The sequence below is a fragment of the Candoia aspera genome, chromosome 10 (assembly GCF_035149785.1).
Source record: "Candoia aspera isolate rCanAsp1 chromosome 10, rCanAsp1.hap2, whole genome shotgun sequence".
NCBI classification, from domain to species: domain Eukaryota; kingdom Metazoa; phylum Chordata; class Lepidosauria; order Squamata; family Boidae; genus Candoia; species Candoia aspera.
The window spans coordinates 5,632,803-5,651,455 of record NC_086162.1 but is presented as its reverse complement, the minus strand read 5'-3'; the positions used below and the strand labels follow the sequence as shown (position 1 = coordinate 5,651,455).

The window sequence follows — 18,653 nt, the reverse complement described above, 5'->3', positions numbered from 1 at the left end:
CTGGCGACAAAATGCCTGAATATGCACACTCACAGGCACATGCTTCTTGGCCCAATATTCATTTGAGCCTTTCTGGAGGGCTCAAGATGCCCTTTAGACACCGACAATCTTTCCCCCGGAAGCCAGGAGAAAACAACCACAAAATACAGTTCGCCTCGTCAACATGTTTTTTGCAACTCCCATCCTGGAGAGCACTCTGCCATCAAAAATCCCTGCTTGCAGAAACCGATCTGTGATGTTTCCTATTTTCGGTAGTCAGATTACGCAGCTTAAACCAAGAGACCCCCTCATCAGCAACTTGTTCCGCACAAGGCCGCTTTTGGAAACGGAGGCGCCACGGCTTCTCTTTTACATTGTCTGCTGGCAAGTCTATCAGAACAGATCCTAGTTCCTCCCCTCCCCTTTCCCCCTTCATTTATTTCATTCTTTTAGCTGACGACAAGGATAGATAGGTAGTTTCCATCAGGAGGCCAGGTCCGACTCAGTGGCTGACCCCAGAGAGTAGATTGAGGAGGGGAACCTGAAACCAAAGAGTCCCCCTCTTTGGGGGGAGGTGGGCGGTAACAGAAATTTGAATAAAAAATAAATAAACCCCCAGGCTGTAGGGAGCCTGAAGGTGAGGTGAGGTGGGACTCAGCCTGCTCTCAAGACCTCTGAAAAAGAGGTTTGTTTCGGCATCTGGTAAAGCTTCGAGCTCTTGCCCTGCAGCCTCTGGTTTGGGGGAGATGAAGAAGTTGGGGGAGGGAGGAAGGGACAAGGAAGGAAAAGGTCCACCCATCCACGTTCAGCTTGGGTCTGACTCATGGCTTGTTTCAGCTCCTGAGACCACTCTGGAGACCCCTAGGGTTAGGGTTAAGATTCCTCCTCCTCCTCCTCCTCCTCCTCCTCTTCCTCTTCCCCCTGAGAGGTGTAGGGGTATTTTTGATAAGGGGGTGATGTCTGGAGGAATTTTTTGCTCTCTTGTTAGCTTCCTGCAGAGTTTGGGGTTGGTTATAAAGCAAAAAAGTTGCATTTCAGCTATTTTGCACTGGTGATCAGGGCAAATGTTGCTGCCAAATTTTGATGCCACAGTCTGGTGGCTCTCTGGGCACATGAAGTGGGGTTGGGGGGCCACATACAGTTGAAGGGGTCATCCACCCCTGGAATATTATGAAGGGGATTGAGGCTTCAAACCATCTGCGAGGGTCTGGGGAAGGGAAGGCTGCCTTTTAAATGAAGCCAGCCTCTCTCGACCTGGGAGCTGAACAGGGAAGCCAGGGTTCTCTGGTGCCTGAAATTCAGAGACCCGGAAACAAGGGGCAGCAGGATCCACAGCGTACGGTCAAAACCATCAAGATGGCCACCATGATTGTGTGATCTGCTGCTCCCAAAATAGGTGGAGCTTTGATTGTACCATTAGGGCTGCCCCCTTGACATTTTTGGCCATACCCTGCAGGCACCCCAAGAACAGTTAAGCGAACTGTGTCTTATAGCTGCATTCCCCGCCCCCCGCCCCCCCGGCTACTGAGAGATTGGGTCTGTTCCACGCTTGCCCCGAGCTCTGCAGCACGCGGGGAGGTCAAAATAGGTGGCAGATCTATTACTTAGCGACGCATTTATGGCTGGTGTTTCCGACAGCCTTCTGAATGCAATGCTGCTTAGGAGGGCGGGGTGCCCTGCCAGAGTCCTCCACCACCTGCTGAATAATTCACTAGCGCCTGGGCCTTTAATTCCCACGCTTCTTCCCTGCAGCTTGGAGAAAGCGAGCTCTCTTGGGTCCATGGAGGAAACGGAAGCCATTCTAGAAGACCATTCCCTGCCCCGCCCCCCACTTTGGGTCCAAGCCACATTGAGCAAAGTGGTTCTTCAGGGGAAGCAGCGGAGAGCAAATCAGGATCTGTCGATGCCAGGGCAACTTAATGGCTGAGTTTATACAACACAGCAAGGCAGCCTGAGATGTGGATGGATGCTTAGTAGTTCAGCGTGGCCCGGGCACTCATCCCCTCGCTGGGTTCGCCCAACCCAGGTTACTGAAATAAGCTGGATTGGTTATTTTCTGAGTTTCCGCAATACCCTTAACTCTAAATTAACCAGTTGGGCTGCAGCCACCAAATCGCAAGCCGTGAGAAAACTAAAGGTTAGCGTATTGTGCAAATGCCGAAACCAGGTTTGTAACCGATCTGGTTACTGGTGGATGAACTCCAGCATTGACTTAGCATGTTGTGTGACCCAGGCCATTACATTAAGCCAAAATATGGTTTATTTGTTTAGTCATAGCATCTTATGTGAATGCAGCCCCCTTAACCCTGGTTCTGGATTCAGCAATTCAGGGTTTTGTCTCAGCCTCAGGGAGAATCGCATTAAACTGATTACCAATGTCAGACTAGTCTGCAAGCGGTCAAGAGTTTGGTATGCCAAAAGCCCAGCTGGAGAGCTCTCCAAAATGGGAGGGCAAGAAACCACACTGCAATTGCAATTTATTGCCTTAATATAGTCGGAATGTAGTGCTCCCTCCCCCAGTGTGTTAGGACTGCAGCTCTAACAATTCCCAGGGCACTCTCAATACATCTAAAGGGTGCCAAAGAGATATTTAGGCAATATACAAACCAACTTAGTCTATTGTGCACTGCAAACCCTGCCTGCATAGTTGATTATGATTGAGTGGCTGCAGTTCAGCCATCACAACTTGCGTTTCAAAATCAAGCGATTTTCTGGGTTTGCACCATAAATGACCCACAAAATAATCAAACAGGCTGGATTCTCACAATATTCTAATTCATACTTCGTTAGATGAAGCCTCTGAGAAAGGGCATCCATTGATTTGGGGTGAGATGTCACTAGTATGGAGATAACACTCAACTGGCCAGGTGTGGAAGGAGTGATTTTTACTTTCAAAAGCGGAAGTTCAACTGAATTCTGGCAAAGGAATTTCTAGAAAAATTTAAGGAAGAATTGGAGGAGTTTCAAATGGAGGTATCAGATGAGACTACACAAAACTTTCAGCAGGTACAACAGGAAACTGGAAGGGATGATACTGAACTAGGCACTCCAGGTATTGACTTTTCTAAATTTTTGGCTTGATGATGGATTACAAATGCTTAACGTGGAATATCAATGGAGAAAATGCTCCTCAAAAGAGAGAAAAAAATATTTCATTATTTGAAAAAAATAAAACATAGTTTGCCTACAAGAGACACATATTAGAAAAAAGGACATAAAATATTTGATTTATAAAAAATGGGTGAAGAACTTATTTCACCAGGAACTAAAAAAAGAAATGGGGTTGTTTTGTATATAAATCCTCACCTAAAACTAGAACTTGTATTGACTGATGACCCTGGTGGAAGTTAATTTGCGTGGGACTCTGATATTGGGAATTTATGCCCCAAATGAGGATAAAGTACCTGTTTGGACAACTGACACACCATTTAAACAGTGGCAAAAGGATATTTCTAAATTTGTGTGGCAGGGGAAAAAACCATGAGTTAAATATAAGGTGTTACAGGCTGCAAAGGAAAGAGGAGGACTGGGTTTACCTGATTTGAAATTGTATTTTGCAGCTTGCTGTTTGGTTTGGATGAAAGAGTGGATGCTGCTGAGAAACAGAAGGCTTTTGGAGTTAGAAGGAGGACCTGAGATTTGGGTGTCATGGATATTTGTGGTACAATAAAGTTAAGGTTAATGTGGATTTAAAAAATCATTATGTTAGACATGCCATATTGAGAATACGGAATAGATATAAATTCAGGTTGTGCCCAAAAACACCTTTGTGGCTCTCAGCACAAGAAGCATTTTATAGAGAGAAATAATAGGCAAACACAAATGGCTAATTTATGGTGAGATACTAGACTTTTGTCAAGGGGAATACAAAACAAAATCAAGAGTAGAACTGGTGGCAGAGAGACATAGTTGCCAATGGTCTTCTTATTTACAGTTATTAGAAAGATTTAAAGTGGACAAAGGATTTTATGGTTTTGAACATTGTAAGACTGAGTTTGAAATGGAAATATATGCAAATGATGAACATGTAATTTCTAAAATGTATAAATTTCTACTGAAATTTGAAAGAGAAGAACAAGTAAAAGAATGTGTGATAGAGTGGGCTAAAAGTTTTGGTTATAATATACAGATGGAACAATGAGAAAAATATGTGGTTGAAACGACTGAAATTTACACTATGTTATAACCTTAAAGAGATTTTTATCTCTTTGGCATATGTCACCAGAGAAATTGTCCAGAATGTATAAAGGCACTTCAAATTCATGGTGGAGATGTGAACAACAAGAAGGGACATTTTATCATGCTTGGTGGATTCTAAAAAAGCTAGAAAACTTTGGATTCAAATACTAAGAAATTCAGTGGATTTTAAAGATTAATATACAGCTGAGACCAGAGGTCTTTCTTTCTTTTGGGACTGATGGACAAACAGCTGGAAAAAAAGTCATGCATGGAACTTTGTTTTTGTACATGATAACTGCAGCAAGACTCTTGTCCTTGCCCTTGGTCGGCCCCTCTTCCTTTTGCCTTCCACTCTCCCTAGCATCAGCATCTTCTCCAGGGTGTCCTGTCTTCTCATTATGAGGCCAAAGTATTTCAGTTTTGCCTTTAATATCATTCCCTCAAGTGAGCAGTCTGGCTTTATTTCCTGGAGGATGGACTGGTTGGATCTTCTTGCAGTCCAAGGCACTCCCAGGATTTTCCTCCAACACCACAGTTCAAAAGCATCGATCTTCCTTCTCTCAGCCTTCCTTATGGTCCAGCTCTCGCAGCCATATGTTACTACGGGGAACACCATTGCTTTAACTATGCGGACCTTTGTTGTCAGTGTGATGTCTCTGCTCTTAACTATTTTATCGAGATTGGTCATTGCTCTTCTCCCAAGGATTAAGCGTCTTCTGATTTCCTGACTGCAGTCAGCATCTGCAGTAATCTTTGCACCTAGGAATACAAAGTCTTTCACTGCCTCTACGTTTTCTCCCTCTATTTGCCAGTTATCAATCAAGCTGGTTGCCATAATCTTGGTTTTTTTGAGGTTTAGCTGCAAGCCAGCTTTTGCACTTTCTTCTTTCACCTTCATCATAAGGCTCCTCAGTTCCTCTTTGCTTTCAGCCATCAAAGTGGTATCATCTGCATATCTGAGATTGTTAATGTCTCTTCCAGCGATTTTAACTCCAGCCTTGGATTCCTCAAGCCCATCATGTCGCATGATGTGTTCTGCGTAGAAGTTGAATAGGTAGGGTGAGAGTATACAGCCCTGCCGTACTCCTTTCCCAATCTTAAACCAGTCCGTTGTTCCATGGTCTGTTCTTACCGTTGCTACTTGGTTGTTACACAGATTCCTCAGGAGGCAGACAAGATGACAAAATTCCAGAATTATCCCCATACCGCTAAGAACTTGCCACAATTTTGTTATGGTCCACACAACCAAAGGCTTTAGAATAGTCAATAAAACAGAAATAGATGTTGTTCTGAAACTCCCTGGCTTTTTCCATTATCCAGCGGATATTCGCAATTTGGTCCCTAGTTCCTCTGCCTTTTCTAAACCCAGCTTGTACATCTGGCAATTCTTGCTCCATGAACTGCTGAAGTCTACCTTGCAGGATCTTGAGCATTACCTTACTGGCATGTGAAATGAGTGCCACTGTTCGATAGTTTGAACATTCTTTAGTGTTTCCCTTTTTTGGCATGGGGATATAAGTTGATTTTTTCCAATCTGATGGCCATTCTTGTGTTTTCCAAATTTGCTGGCATATAGCATGCAGTACCTTGATAGCATCATCTCGCAAGATTTTGAACAGTTCAGCTGGGATGCCGTCGTCTCCTGCTGCCTTGTTATTAGCAATGCTTCTTAAGGCCCATTCAACCTCACTCTTCAGGATGTCTGGCTCGAGCTCACTGACCACACCGTCAAAGCTATCCCTGATATTGTTATCCATAGGTCTTCCGTATATTCTTGCCACCTTTTCTTGATCTCTTCTTCTTCTGTTAGGTCCTTGCCATCTTTGTTTTTGATCATACCCATTTTGGCCTGGAATTTACCTCCAATGTTTCTAATGTTCTGGAAGAGGTCTCTTGTCCTTCCTATTCTGTTGTCTTCTTCCACTTCTGCACATTGCTTATTTAAAAATAATTCCTTATCTCTTCTGGCTAACCTGTGGAATTTTTCATTTAATTGGGCATATCTCCCCCTATCACTGTTGCCTTTTGCTTTCCTTCTTTCTTGGGCTACTTCTAGTGCCTCAGCAGACAGCCATTTTGCCTTCTTGGTTTTCTCTTTGTTTGGGATGTATTTTGTTGCCGCCTCCTGAACAATGTTGCGAACATCTGTCCATAGTTCTTCCAGGACCCTATCTACTAAGTCCAGTCCCTTAAATCTATTCTTCACCTCCACTGCATATTCCTTAGGGATATTAGTGAGCTCATATCTAGCTGATCTGTGGGTCTTCCCTAATCACTTTAGTCTGATCCTAAATTGTGCAAGAAGAAGTTCGTGATCGGAACTACAGTCAGCTCCAGGTCTTGTTTTTACCGACTGTATAGATGTCTGCCACCTTTGGCTGCAAAGGATGTAGTCAATCTGATTTCGGTGTTGTCCATCTGGTGAAGTCCATGTATAAAGCCGTCTCTTAGGTTGTTGGAAAAGAGTGTTTGTTATGCATAGTGAGTTGTCTTGGCAAAATTCTATCAGCCTATGTCCTGCTTTGTTTTGTTCTCCCAGGCCATGCTTACCTGTAATTCCAGGTGTCATTTGACTGCCCACCTTAGCATTCCAGTCTCCCGTGATGAAAATAACATCTCTTTTAGGCTTGTTGTCCAGTAGGTGCTGCAGATCCTCATAGAACTGCTCTACTTCAGCTTCTTCAGCATCTGTGGTTGGGGCGTATATTTGGATCACTGTGATGTTAGATGGCTTGCCCTGAATTCAAATTGAGATCATTGTTGTTTTTTGGATTGTATCCAAGCACTGCTTTAGCCACTTTACTATTAATTATGAAGGCTACTCCATTTCTTCTGTGGTCCTCTTGTCCACAGTAGTAGATCTGGTGGTCATTTGATGTGAAGTGGCCCATTCCAGTCCATTTCAGTTCACTGATGCCCAGAATGTCTATCTTTAATCTTGACATCTCACCAAGAACCACATCCAATTTGCCCTGGCTCATAGATCTTACATTCCAGGTTCCAATGGTGTGTTGATCCTTAGAACATCGGATGCGCCGTTCACCACCAGCACCGTCGGCCGCTAGCCATCCTTTTGGCTTTGAGCTAGCTGCGTCATCACGTCTGGGGCTAGTTGAACTCATCCTCTGTTCCTCCCCAGTAGCATTTTGACCATCTTCCGACCTGGGGGTCTCATCTTCCGATGGTCTACTGACATATCTCTGGTTGTACTGATCCATTTAGTTTTCACGGCAAGAATCCTGGGGTGGGTTGCCATTACCTTCCCCAGGGATCGCATTTAGTCTGACCTCTCTGTCATGACCTTCCCGTCTTGGGTGGCCCTTCAGGGTTTAGCTCATGGCATCATTGAGGTGCTCAAGCTCCAGCACCACGACAAGGTAACGATCCTTTGCTGAAGATGTTTATGTGTATGTATTGTATATGTGTATGTCTATGTATGATTCACTAATTCTATACACGGACAGAGAAGGTTCAGTCTCTCAGTTATCTAATTTTGCAGATTAATAACAGATACAAGGAATTACTAAATTACTATTTCCTACAATACCTACATTATCTTCTGGAACTCACTGCCACAAGATGTGGTGAGGTTCACTAGCCTGGAGCCAAACAATATGTCATCCTAGGTGAAGTTGCATTATGTTTATTTTTAAAATTCCCAATAGTTGGAAGAGGACCCCTCGCTCAAGCATGGTGCAGTAGCTCAGATGGAGAAATGTTTGCATCTAATGAAGTATCAACTAGAAGCTAACTCAGTTCATTCTCTGCGCAGCTTACTGTGTCTCTCAAGAGGCTGATTCATAAATTGCCTGATCTTTATATCAGCTCGTTTGGGGAAAGGGTGACAGGGACATGCATCTCCTGTTACCAGCAGTCTGGAAAGCGAGACAAAAATGAAAGCAGCCAAAGCCCATGGGGAAGTGCCTTAGAGCAACACTCGATTACTCTGTTTATTTTAATTTTTACAAATGTTTCTTCTAATGTATCCCTCAGAGCCCATTACAGCATTTAAGGGCAATACAAGATTTAACAATATTAACAGTTATGCTGCAACAGAGCTTTTTAAAGTACATTGTTCCGCTGATTTATTGACCATATTCTGTGTGTTTTAGCTGGTTTTTTAAGGTGTAGTCCTTTTTAAGTTTTAAATTGTATGTTTAGAACACTGCAAGCTGCCTAGGAAAAAAGTATGGGAAATAAAGTAAGAAATGCTGTGTGGTAAATAACTTCGTATGGATGGTTTATGCGAAGACCCAGCTCTCTGGAGAAGGCTCTAATGCTGGGAAAGGTGGTGTCGACTTAATGGTAATAGAGTGTTGCAGTCATCACATAAAGTTGGGAATCAAATTTTATTGAACTCTACCTGGAGACACTCATTCCCAGAAGAGTTCAAGATCTACAAAATGTCAAATTCGACATCTGAAGATCCAACTCAGCAGATGGAGAGGGAGCTGAGAGATGTATTGAATGGTGATTCGGAGACAGAAGGAGCTGTGAGAATCTCCTTACCTACCCAAAGCTGTGTGGTGGAGGTCGACACAGAATTAATTACACTGGATGTTACCAGAGGATTACCAGGATGTTACCAGAAGGATACAGGAGTCCTGGCTTCAGTCACAATCCAGTCACCCAGACCTCAAGGAAGTGGACTGGACACCACTGAGTGAGGAACCATGATGCCACCAAGACAGGCAAGATGGGATAGGGAGCGAAGTCACCCCCGCCCCTCGCCAATCAGCTGAGGTGCGATCGAAAGACTGAAGATCCAGGCTCCAAGACTCAGAGAGTAAATGAGAGGTCACCCCGGAGAGGATACAAACCATTGATGGAGTAACATCCATGGAGACAATACTGCAAAATGCGTCATTGTCTCTGGATCGGGTGTTAACTCAAATGAAAGCGGCTTCCAGCATGTCTTCAAGGAGGTCTACCCCTGAGCCAGCGCCAAGAAAAGGACTACAGTCCCCAACCGCTGAAGTCAGGAAGAGCAGCAGACCCTCAGTTTCGTGGGGGGAGCCCCCTGAAGGACACGTAAGTCTCCCCTTCCAATGCCTCCCCCACTGCCACTGTAAGCAAGCCCATCCTCCTTGCTGCTGGTCATCCTCTTCTTCTCTGTCCTTCCACCTTTCCCAGCATCAGAGCCTTCTCCAGAGAGCTGGGTCTTCACATAATGTGTGATAGATAGATAGATAGATAGATAGATAGATAGATACTGTAGATGGATGGATGGATGCACCATCAATTGGAGACTGCATGGATAGACCTTTTTCATGACAATCTGTCCTTAACCTGGTCTTTCAGGTCTTCCAACAGGGTGCCCATTGCCCCTCTAACCGACTCCACCCCCCTTGCTGCTGGTCCTCCTCTTCTTCTCTTTCTTTCCACCTTTCCCAACACTAGAGTCTTCTCCAGAGAGCTGGGTTTTCACATAATGTGTCTGAAGTAGGATAATTTGAGCCTGGTCATTTGTGCCTCGAGTGAGAACTCTGGGTTGATTTCTTCATTGATCCATTGGTTTGTTTTCTTGGCAGTCCATGGTCTTCTCAGGAGTCTTCTCCAACACCCAGGTTCAAAGGCGTCAATCCCCTTCTGATCCTGCTTCTTTAGAGTCCAACTTTCGCTTCCATAGAGCAGTGCTTCCCACACTTTCCTTCATCACCCAAAACTGCTTATCAGAAAGTCCTTTTTATCCAATGGAGATAAAACCCTTTAAGTCAATTAAATGTCCCTGTTGTGCTTGGGTAATGGGTTTGGGTGTCATTATCTAAAGAAAAACCACCTTTACCCAATTTTGGGTAATTTACTCAGGTTTGGGAAGCATTACCATAGAGAGTCACAGGGAAGACCGTTGCACAATTCTGATCTTTGAACATGTAAGACCAGTGATTCTCAACCTTGGCAACTTGAAGATGTGTGGACTTCAACATCCAGAATTCCCCAGCCAGCCCTAAGAAGCATAGCTGGCTGGGGAATTCTGGGAGTTGAAGTCCACACATCTTAAGGTTGCCAAGGTTGAAAAACACTGGACTAGACACATCATGGCATTTGAATCTCCTTTCCAAGGCCTTCATGGCTGCTCTACCAAGTGCCAGTCTGCGGTGTATTTCTTCCCTGCTGGTCCCTTGACTGTTGATGTTGATCCTAAAAGGGAGAAGCTCTCCGCCACTTTGGTATCTTCACTGCCCCTTCTAAGGCAGGTTGTTCTACCTGTTGCCATTAGTTTAGTCTTCTTTATATTTTAGTCCCATTTTTTCACTTTGCTTTGTGCCTGGCTCTCCCTCATCTGATGGGTACACCAACCAGCTAGCCCTCTGCTCTACCAGCCTTCAAGGTAGTTCCAGAATTGCCAGCTAACTGTCACTAACCGTGACCAAGGAGGCTGCAGTGAACCCCCCTGCCTTGAATTAAAGACATTCCCTTGAATGGAATTAAACCACACCGAGTGCTTGTCCAGGCCACCCTCACCAAAAGACTGACAGGTCCAGCGTGGGGCCAGACCTGATCCCGCCTAAGGGACGGAAATGTGAAACGCTGGAAACCAGACGCAACTCGGAGGGGGAGAACCAAGAGGCCCATCGGGCTGAGCCGAATCTTGGAATTCCAGGAGGGAGGCCTACTTCAGGCGTTGGGCGGGGGCGGGGGGTCTAGACTTGGGGAGCGGGGGCGACGCAGGACCTGCTGATGCAAAAGGCAAGCCCCGGCAAGCAGCAGAAACTTGGAAAGCGGGACCGGGGCGGCTCGTTCGCAGCAACTTTTCCATCCCCGCTCGCGTCTCTTTCCTCGCGCTGCGAGAGGAGGCGCAGGCCGGTGCCCGCGCGGGAGAGTGCGAGTGGCGCTTCCTTCCTTCTTTCCTTCCTTCCACCCGCGCCGGGTCGCCTACTCGGGAGGAGGAGGAGGAGGAGGGCGAGGCGGCGGCGGGCGTGGCTGCCGGGCGCCCGGCCCCTTCGGCGTGGAGGGTTTGCCGCGTCGTCGGAAAGACGAGCTGGCGCGGGGGGAGGGAGAAGGATGCCATGTGAGTCGGGGAGGCAAAAGGCAGGTGGGAAAACCAGCAGGATGGAAAGGGGCCGAGGGAAGAGGAGGAGAAAGAGCCCGCGGCGGCGGCACCCCCACGAGCTGCCGCCGCCGCCCTCGCCGCCGCCGCCGCCGCCGCTGTTTTCCCCGGCCGCGCTCTTGACACTCTCCAGCTCTCCCGAGTAAACCGGCAACTCTTCTAAACTTGGGCGTAGGCGGAGAAGCAGCACCCAGCCGAGGAAGCGGGGGGAATCCGCGTCCTACCAGCTGTCTCCCCCCCGGGCCCCCTCCCGGGCCTTTTCCGGATGGCTTAAAGCAGCGGCGGGGCGCCGCGGCCGAGCGGGGAGCGCGCCGCCCTGCTCAGCGAGAGTCCCCCGCGTGCGCCCAGGGCGCATCCCGCGGCGGAGTCCCGGGCGCTGTCCGCCGCCTGAGCCCGGCCGGGCGCGGCTCGACCCCCGTCCTCCCCGCCGAGGGACGGGAGGCTGGCGCCAGCGGGCTGGAGCGCGGCGCAGCCCCTCAGCCCTCCAGCAGCCGGGCCATGCCGGGCTGACCCGCTGCGGGGCCCGCCCCTCTCCATGCCGTGAGCGCGGTCGCCGTTGCTGCCCACGCGATGGCCGGGGCTCCCGGCGGGGACCGCTCCATGCCGCCGCCGTCCGCGATCCCCGGCGGCGGTGGCGAAGCCCCGCGCGTGGAATTCGTAGCCCTCACCGCCGTGCAGACGGAGAAGAGCGACGCGACCCCTCCTGCCGCCTCCGCCGCCGGAGGCAGTCCCAGGCGTCTGGGGCTCCTCGGGACTCCCTTACCGGCCCCGCCGAGGGGCTCCGGAGCGCGATCCTTGTCGCAGAAGCGCTATCGCCGTCTTCAGAACTGCCTCTACAATGTGCTGGAGAGACCCCGAGGCTGGGCGTTCACCTATCACGCCTTCATGTGAGTACCCCTCCACCCCCCCGGTCCAGAACTCTTTTTCAGGGGACCCGGTCGCTCGCTGGATCTCGGTCGAGCTGTCAGCGGTGCTCCCCGCTTCGCCCCGCGCGTCGGAGTCATTCAGCCCGTTCTGGTCTGGTAAGAGGGCCGCGGTTAAGGAGAAGGCGTCCCGAGGGCTGTGTTCACACAACGCAGGGAACCTGCTTCCCGAATTGACCCATTTTCTAAGCCGGGCACAGGGCAACACACGAACCGAACTGGTTGGATTCGTGCGTGTGCTGAACCTCAAAGACATTAACCAGGCTTAATACTGGCCAAGCTTAGCATGTGTGAATATTGCCCTTGGATCATTAAGTGGCCAGGTAAGTTCCTTGCAGGAATACAGCCACTACTTTTGTCTTTTCTTCCGTGTCCCTCCTCCCCACCAAAATTAAGATGCATGTCAGATTCCTCCACCCTATGGTTTAACCTTTGGGGGAGGAACTTCTTTGCGGGGGGGGGGGGGGGGCAGATGGTGGTCATTTGTACTACTGTAAAGAAACATTACAGCAAAAACTCTGTGACTGTTTAATGTCTTGGTTAAAGGTTGGGTAAGCCAGGGCTGCAACTCGGGTCTGTGTCACCCGGGGGCAAACATGGATTCCGCGCCCATTTTGGCACCTCCCCAGCGTGGTGCCCGGGGCACATGCCCCGGTTGCCCCCCCCCAGTTGCGGCCCTGGGGTGAGTATATACAAAATGGCATTCCTCTTACAACAGTTCTCCGTCTATCTGGTAAACCGGAGTTGGGTGTAGAAAAGCTTACTCAATAACTCTTCCAAAGGTCCTTATGGAGTCCGAAGACTATTGAAATTTGCTCGCAGGCTGCTCTTGGTAGGATCAAGTAGTTCAGCTGGCCAAGTGCCTGTCCCCACCTGTCTGTTTGTTAGTGGGCCCTGCCTTATTTCCTGTAGGCAGAGCAAAGTTTAGCAGGCATGCTTGGGTGAGGGAGCAGTGCCTCTGAGTTTTTCACAAGGGGGCCTTGGGAGATGCTAAACTGCACAGGTTTCAGCCTTTCCCAAAAGGATGCTCACCAGGTGTGCTGGACCGCAGCTTCAAAATTCTTAGCCAAGGTACCTGGGGACCATCAGACTGGGCAAGGTTTATTAGCAAGGTCCCTGCCCCCACCAACTGCTCATCTATAAAATGCAAAACCAGATTTCAGTCAATCCATTCTGACCGCTAAAAAGGGTAAGTGCCCCCTCCCTGGCCCCCTCCCCACATGTCTTGGGGACCTTTTCTCCAACTTACAAGAAGCACTAGGTAGGCTTGCTTCTCTATGGCTGAAGCAAGGCAAACCACAATGTGTGGAAAGATGGATTTCTTCTTTGGCAAAGCATGTCCTCTCTCTTTCCCGTCCTTCTGTGGCCAGATGTATGCTCCTGGTTACAACCTTTGCTTGCCTAACCTTTTGTACCCCACCTTGAAGTGATTCCCACATGCAGGCAACTGTCACGATTTTTCCACTCTGTCTAACTGGCTGCTGAAATGACAAGATGATTCCAGGAAAGAAACTACATCCGTATCATATAATCAGACTTAGGTTGTTGTTGGGATGGAGAACCTGGCTTGATATCCTGGTTTAGGATCTAAGAAATCCCTGCTGAGGGCTGGAGTCATCATGGGGGACCCAGTCAACCCTGGAAAATTTGGAGCCTAGAAGCCGCTCTTCTTGCTGATCAAAGGATCAAAAAATCACTGGCACAAAGATTTGTTCTATGTAACTCTGAGGCTCACGTGGCTTTTAACGGAGGGAAGCCGAGCTGGGAAGCTGCCCTGGGCTTTAAGAGTTGTGCAGGTTCCAGAGAGTGACTCTGATTGCAGCCATGCAATGCACATTGTTACAAACTGAGCTGCTGTTTTCACTCAATGTGCTAAGCTAATTGTTTCTGACAGGGTTCTTTCTTTCTTTGTGGCTTAACCTGTTGTATGAACTGGGTAGGTTGGGTTAGTTTTATGTATCCACATGGATGAATTCATTAACCAAGTTAACTTGGTTGGGCTGTGTGTTCCCAGGTCTTTCTCCAATAAATTTTCCACTCAGCAGATGGACGATGTTGAAAAAAGCTAATCAGATGCTCTGACCTTGTTCAGTTTGCATTCTAAAAAGTGCCTTTAAAGGTGGATTTAGCCTTACATTTTGTTGCAGCCTTGTGGTTCCTGTAGCATCCCAGATGCTTCCCTATTTAATCTCCAGCTCAGATATTTCCAGATATATACTGTAAGTTCATAGCAAGAAAATAAATAAATAAATAAATAAAATTATCTGAAATGCACCCACGCTGGTAGACACAAATCTGCATAGGCTAATTTACAGCAGTCGATTTAAATTTAGACATAATTACTAGGATTTATTTAAATTTCAAGGAGATTAAACCTCTAATGAGCCATCCAAAATAACCTAGATAAAATTAAAATTTAATTTTGACTCTGTTGCTAACTCTTCAGTTATAGTTAATTAATTTGCAGTGGTTATGAACAAGTGTAAGAAAAATGAACATAGAACAGTGGCTGGTAGATTACTCCCCCCTCCTCCCCACCAAGTCTTTTCTTAAAAGCTGCTCCGAAAAAATTAGATATTTGCACCAAAATGGTTTCAAAGTTTTGAACAAGCATTAATCCCAAAGTATATTGAATTGGCAGTGGGGATGAACTTCATCTCCCATTCTGATTCCTTCCAACCTTCTCTGAAATTAAATCAGCTCGCCTCTTGTTAGCAACCTCATTCATTTTCTAGTGCTATCTCCAGAAATTGAATTTAAGATACAATAATGAGTTCAACATTTGGTGGCTGATGGAAGGAGGCCTAGAGAGTGGGTCAGAGGAGGAAGAGGAAAGGAGGGGAGGAAGAAGACTGGAATGGGGAAGAAAAAAGCTGGAAGGAAAGGAGGGAGGGAGAGAAGAAGGAGGGGACTGGTAGAATGAAGGAAACAAACAAGTGAAGAAGACAGTGTAGCTGTGGAAAGATGGCTTTCACCATTTCTTTGCTAAGCAGGTTCTCTTGAAGTGCCTGGTTACTGAGTTAGCTAGTTTCTTTTGAGTTGCATAAAGTAATCAAACAGATAGAGTAAACCAACACATAAAGCTGCAAAAAAAGTAATCACAGTTAACACCTGGTGCAAATGCAGCTGCTGGGTCTTTAAGTGATCTGGTTAGACCTATTGCATGGATTTGGGCCACCACTTTCCCTGTGCCCAGATTGATTCAGTCTCCCCCATTCTCTTTTGGATAAATGGGATGGAGAACCAGTGCACGTCCTCATGATCCTGGATTCCGGCTCCCATTGGCCTTAGCCACCATGGCTAATGATTTGAAACAAAGTCAACTGCAGTCCATCGAGGGACTGTTTTTATAATCTAATTGTTGAGTTTCTAAGTTGTGGGGTAGATCCCAGAAGATGAGATTTTGGGGGGAAAGATTGCTATCAAATAGTCCAGCAGGGAATGATTGGACTTCGGGTCCATGTTGAATCTCAAAGCGGGGTCAGGTTCTGTCTTGAAGTCAAGGCAGGCAGTCTGAGGACCTCAGGAGGTTGGGGTCATGGAAGTATCTGAGCATCTGAAGGACCCCAGGTGGCTTCTCCATAACCTATGGGTAGTGTTTGCCAAGTCACTTACAAACCCAGTGGCTACAATTGCACAACAAGCTAATTGGTTACGATATTTTTTTAAAGAAATGCTTTTATTAATTCAATAATTTAAAAAAAACCAGAAAGAAATACAAATAATGCACAAAATTATGAAACAAAAAAGAAAATGAAAGGGATGGAGCGAGGAAGGAAGGAAGGAAAAAACAGTGCATATACAGGGATGTAGAAACACATCGATACAAGTTGTACATAAATGTTTCAATGGATGGTAGCCATATTTCATCATACTGTAATCATTCAATCCTAAGTGATTTGTTCCTAAATTGCTAATCATCCCCACTCTGCAGACAGTTGATAGTTGGGGCCATATGTTTACCTTTCAAACGATGAAGATTAAATCTTTTAGCTCAAGGCATCGAGAATCTACTTTCTCTGCTCAGATATCAATTTCCATGGAGTAGGAATATAATTCAGAAGAATATGAACCTCTGAAAATACTACATCTTGTCTGAAAGTTGAGATAATACAGGTTTCTCCTGCAGTTGACCAACTATAGGACTGGGCAAACAAATACTTAAATGAAGCAGTAATCTCATTTTATCTCCTGATGATTTATGTAAGCTTTTTCTATATAAACTCAGTGGAGTCCAAGAAATCCAAAATATTATGTTTGGTTAAATATAATGTAATCTAAGATCAACTGAAGGTTTTGGCCCTGATGTTAATACCTTTTCCTAGTGTCTAGGCAAAACAGGAATCACTACAAGTAGTCCTTGCTTAACAACCACTAAGCAAATTGGTCATTAAGCGAATCCAACCCAATTTTATGACCTTTTTTGCAGTGGCCGTTAAGTGAATCACCATGGGCATTAAGTGAACCACATGGTTGTTAAGCAAATCACATGGTTCCCCATTGATTTTGCTTGCCAGAAGCCAGCTGGGAAGGTAAAAAATGGCGATCACGTGATTATGGAATGCTGTGATGGTCGTAGATGCAAACTGGTTGCCAAGTGCCCAAATCATGATCACATGACCACTGGGATGCTGCGATGGTTATAAGTGTGAGGACTGGTCACAAGCCAGTTTTTTCAGCACCGTCATCAGTCTGAACAGTCACTAAACAAAGGGTCATTAAGTGAGGACTGCCTGTAATTCTTTATTTAGCCATTAAAGTTGCAGACCAATTTAATAAACTTGGTTAGTTTTTATCATAGTTGTTTGAGTCTTAGTATTTTCTGTGGAACCCAGCCCATTGAGTTAGTTTCTGATTCAGTGACTGTACAAACCAGAAAAGGGAACAATTCAGTTCCCTTAAACATGTTAGGTGAACCATGTAATACCTGCATTTTAGAACTAAGCCCCTTAAGTGCTGGTCAGCTGCATCTAGTAGAAACTACGATGTGATGACATCACTCATTTCATAATGTAATCCTTGCATAACGGCATCATCTGCACAATGAGACGTGTGGCATCACTGCCCCCCACTTTGCCTACCCCTACAGAAGCTCATTGTGCTTGTGCCAGCTTGAGGAACAATTGTTTGCGTTCTTCCTGCTCTTTTTTTCTGGATTTGGTCACCTTAATTCTTGTACTGGCAGCCTGGACATTGCTTCAGAAATAATTTGATTCAACTCATTAGCTTTGGAAGGGCCAGCTGTGGTCACATGGGGAAGGCATGGTGATGGAGGGATTCTTTGCAAAGGAGGGAGCCTGCAGGAAGCGGTGGCATTTTTTTTCAGCCTGTGGGGACAAACAAGCTTCTTCCTCCCACTTGCTCAGAGTTAGCTCTTCAGGGCCCCTGGTCCTGGGACATGTCTGGCAAAATTGCCGGAGAGAGCTCTAAGTGCCCAGTGATGCCTCCCAGCCACTGCCTTGGTTATCTTGGGGCCAGGGTGATGTGGCAGCTCAGTGTTGGCTGGTTCAAGTCCCCCCTTAGTCAGAGAACCCTTACTCGGCCCACAGTGCAACACATTTTCACATCCCGTGTGACCCTAGCCATAATCTAGTGTGGTCTGTTTGGCAGAGCCTATTCTGTGAAGACATCAGCTGTGTTTTGGTTAACTGGGGCTAAGGGCTTCCCATTCTGGAGTCCCCAAGGAGAGGGTTTCTACCAGAATCAAGATCTGCGTGAACCTGGAAAAGCAGGGCATTTTAAGCAGGCATTTCAGATGGCCTTCTTTCATTGGACTTTTGCATCTTGATTCATTAGGATTGCTGTTATTACATTTTACTGGCTGGGCTATTAATTGTATCATTTTATGGCCCTTGTATGGTTTATGTGTTTATCTGTTTGAAGCAGCCCAGAATCATATAATGGGGCAGGATAGAAATGCGTCACCTGGCCCTGCATGGAGAAAGGGAGCAGGTGAGCGAAGGCAGCCGGTCTCTCTCAGATACCATTTCCCCCACAGAGATATGGTGCGTGTGCATGGACACGCACACACTAATTTAGCATGTTGTGCAAATCCTGCAAACCTGCTCCTCCCTTTGGTCGTACCCCATATTCCTTCCAGTGCTTCTCTGAGAGATTGTGGGGAGGCTGGGAGAGGAATGGAAGGATAGTAAGCATAAGCCATCAAGAGTCTCTTGGTGGCTTATCTCATAAACCGCAACGCAGGTGGCAGGAAATCCGGGAAGAAACATCTCCAATCATTCAGTGAGATTCTGCCTTAATGAACTTGCTATAAAGAAGGCTGGAAATTCTTCTTGCACTTTCCAAGATTCTGTATTTTCCCCAGGCTAGCATCTCACAGACCTTCCTGAAGGCTGGGTAGATTTTGCTTCCTTGGTCTTGCCCAGCTAGGTAGGGTTTCACAGCGGCAAAGAGCATGTGTAGCACAAACTACTTCAGTAGGAGGTGACCAGCAGATGGACAACTGGGCCGTCTGACCCTTGAGCATCCCCAGAAATATGTTTCTTAGTTTCAGAGGGCAG

General features: G+C 46.6%; 1 protein-coding gene across 1 annotated transcript in view; it reads left to right on the top strand.

The window, feature by feature from the left end:
• The first annotated feature begins 11,779 nt into the window (after positions 1 to 11,779).
• KCNQ4 (potassium voltage-gated channel subfamily Q member 4) overlaps positions 11,780 to 18,653 on the top strand; it is a 135,204-nt gene continuing 128,330 nt past the window's right edge. The window contains exon 1 of the mRNA XM_063312280.1: positions 11,780 to 12,096. Coding sequence (XP_063168350.1) covers positions 11,780 to 12,096 — 317 coding nt within the window. The remainder of the gene's footprint in view (positions 12,097 to 18,653) is intronic.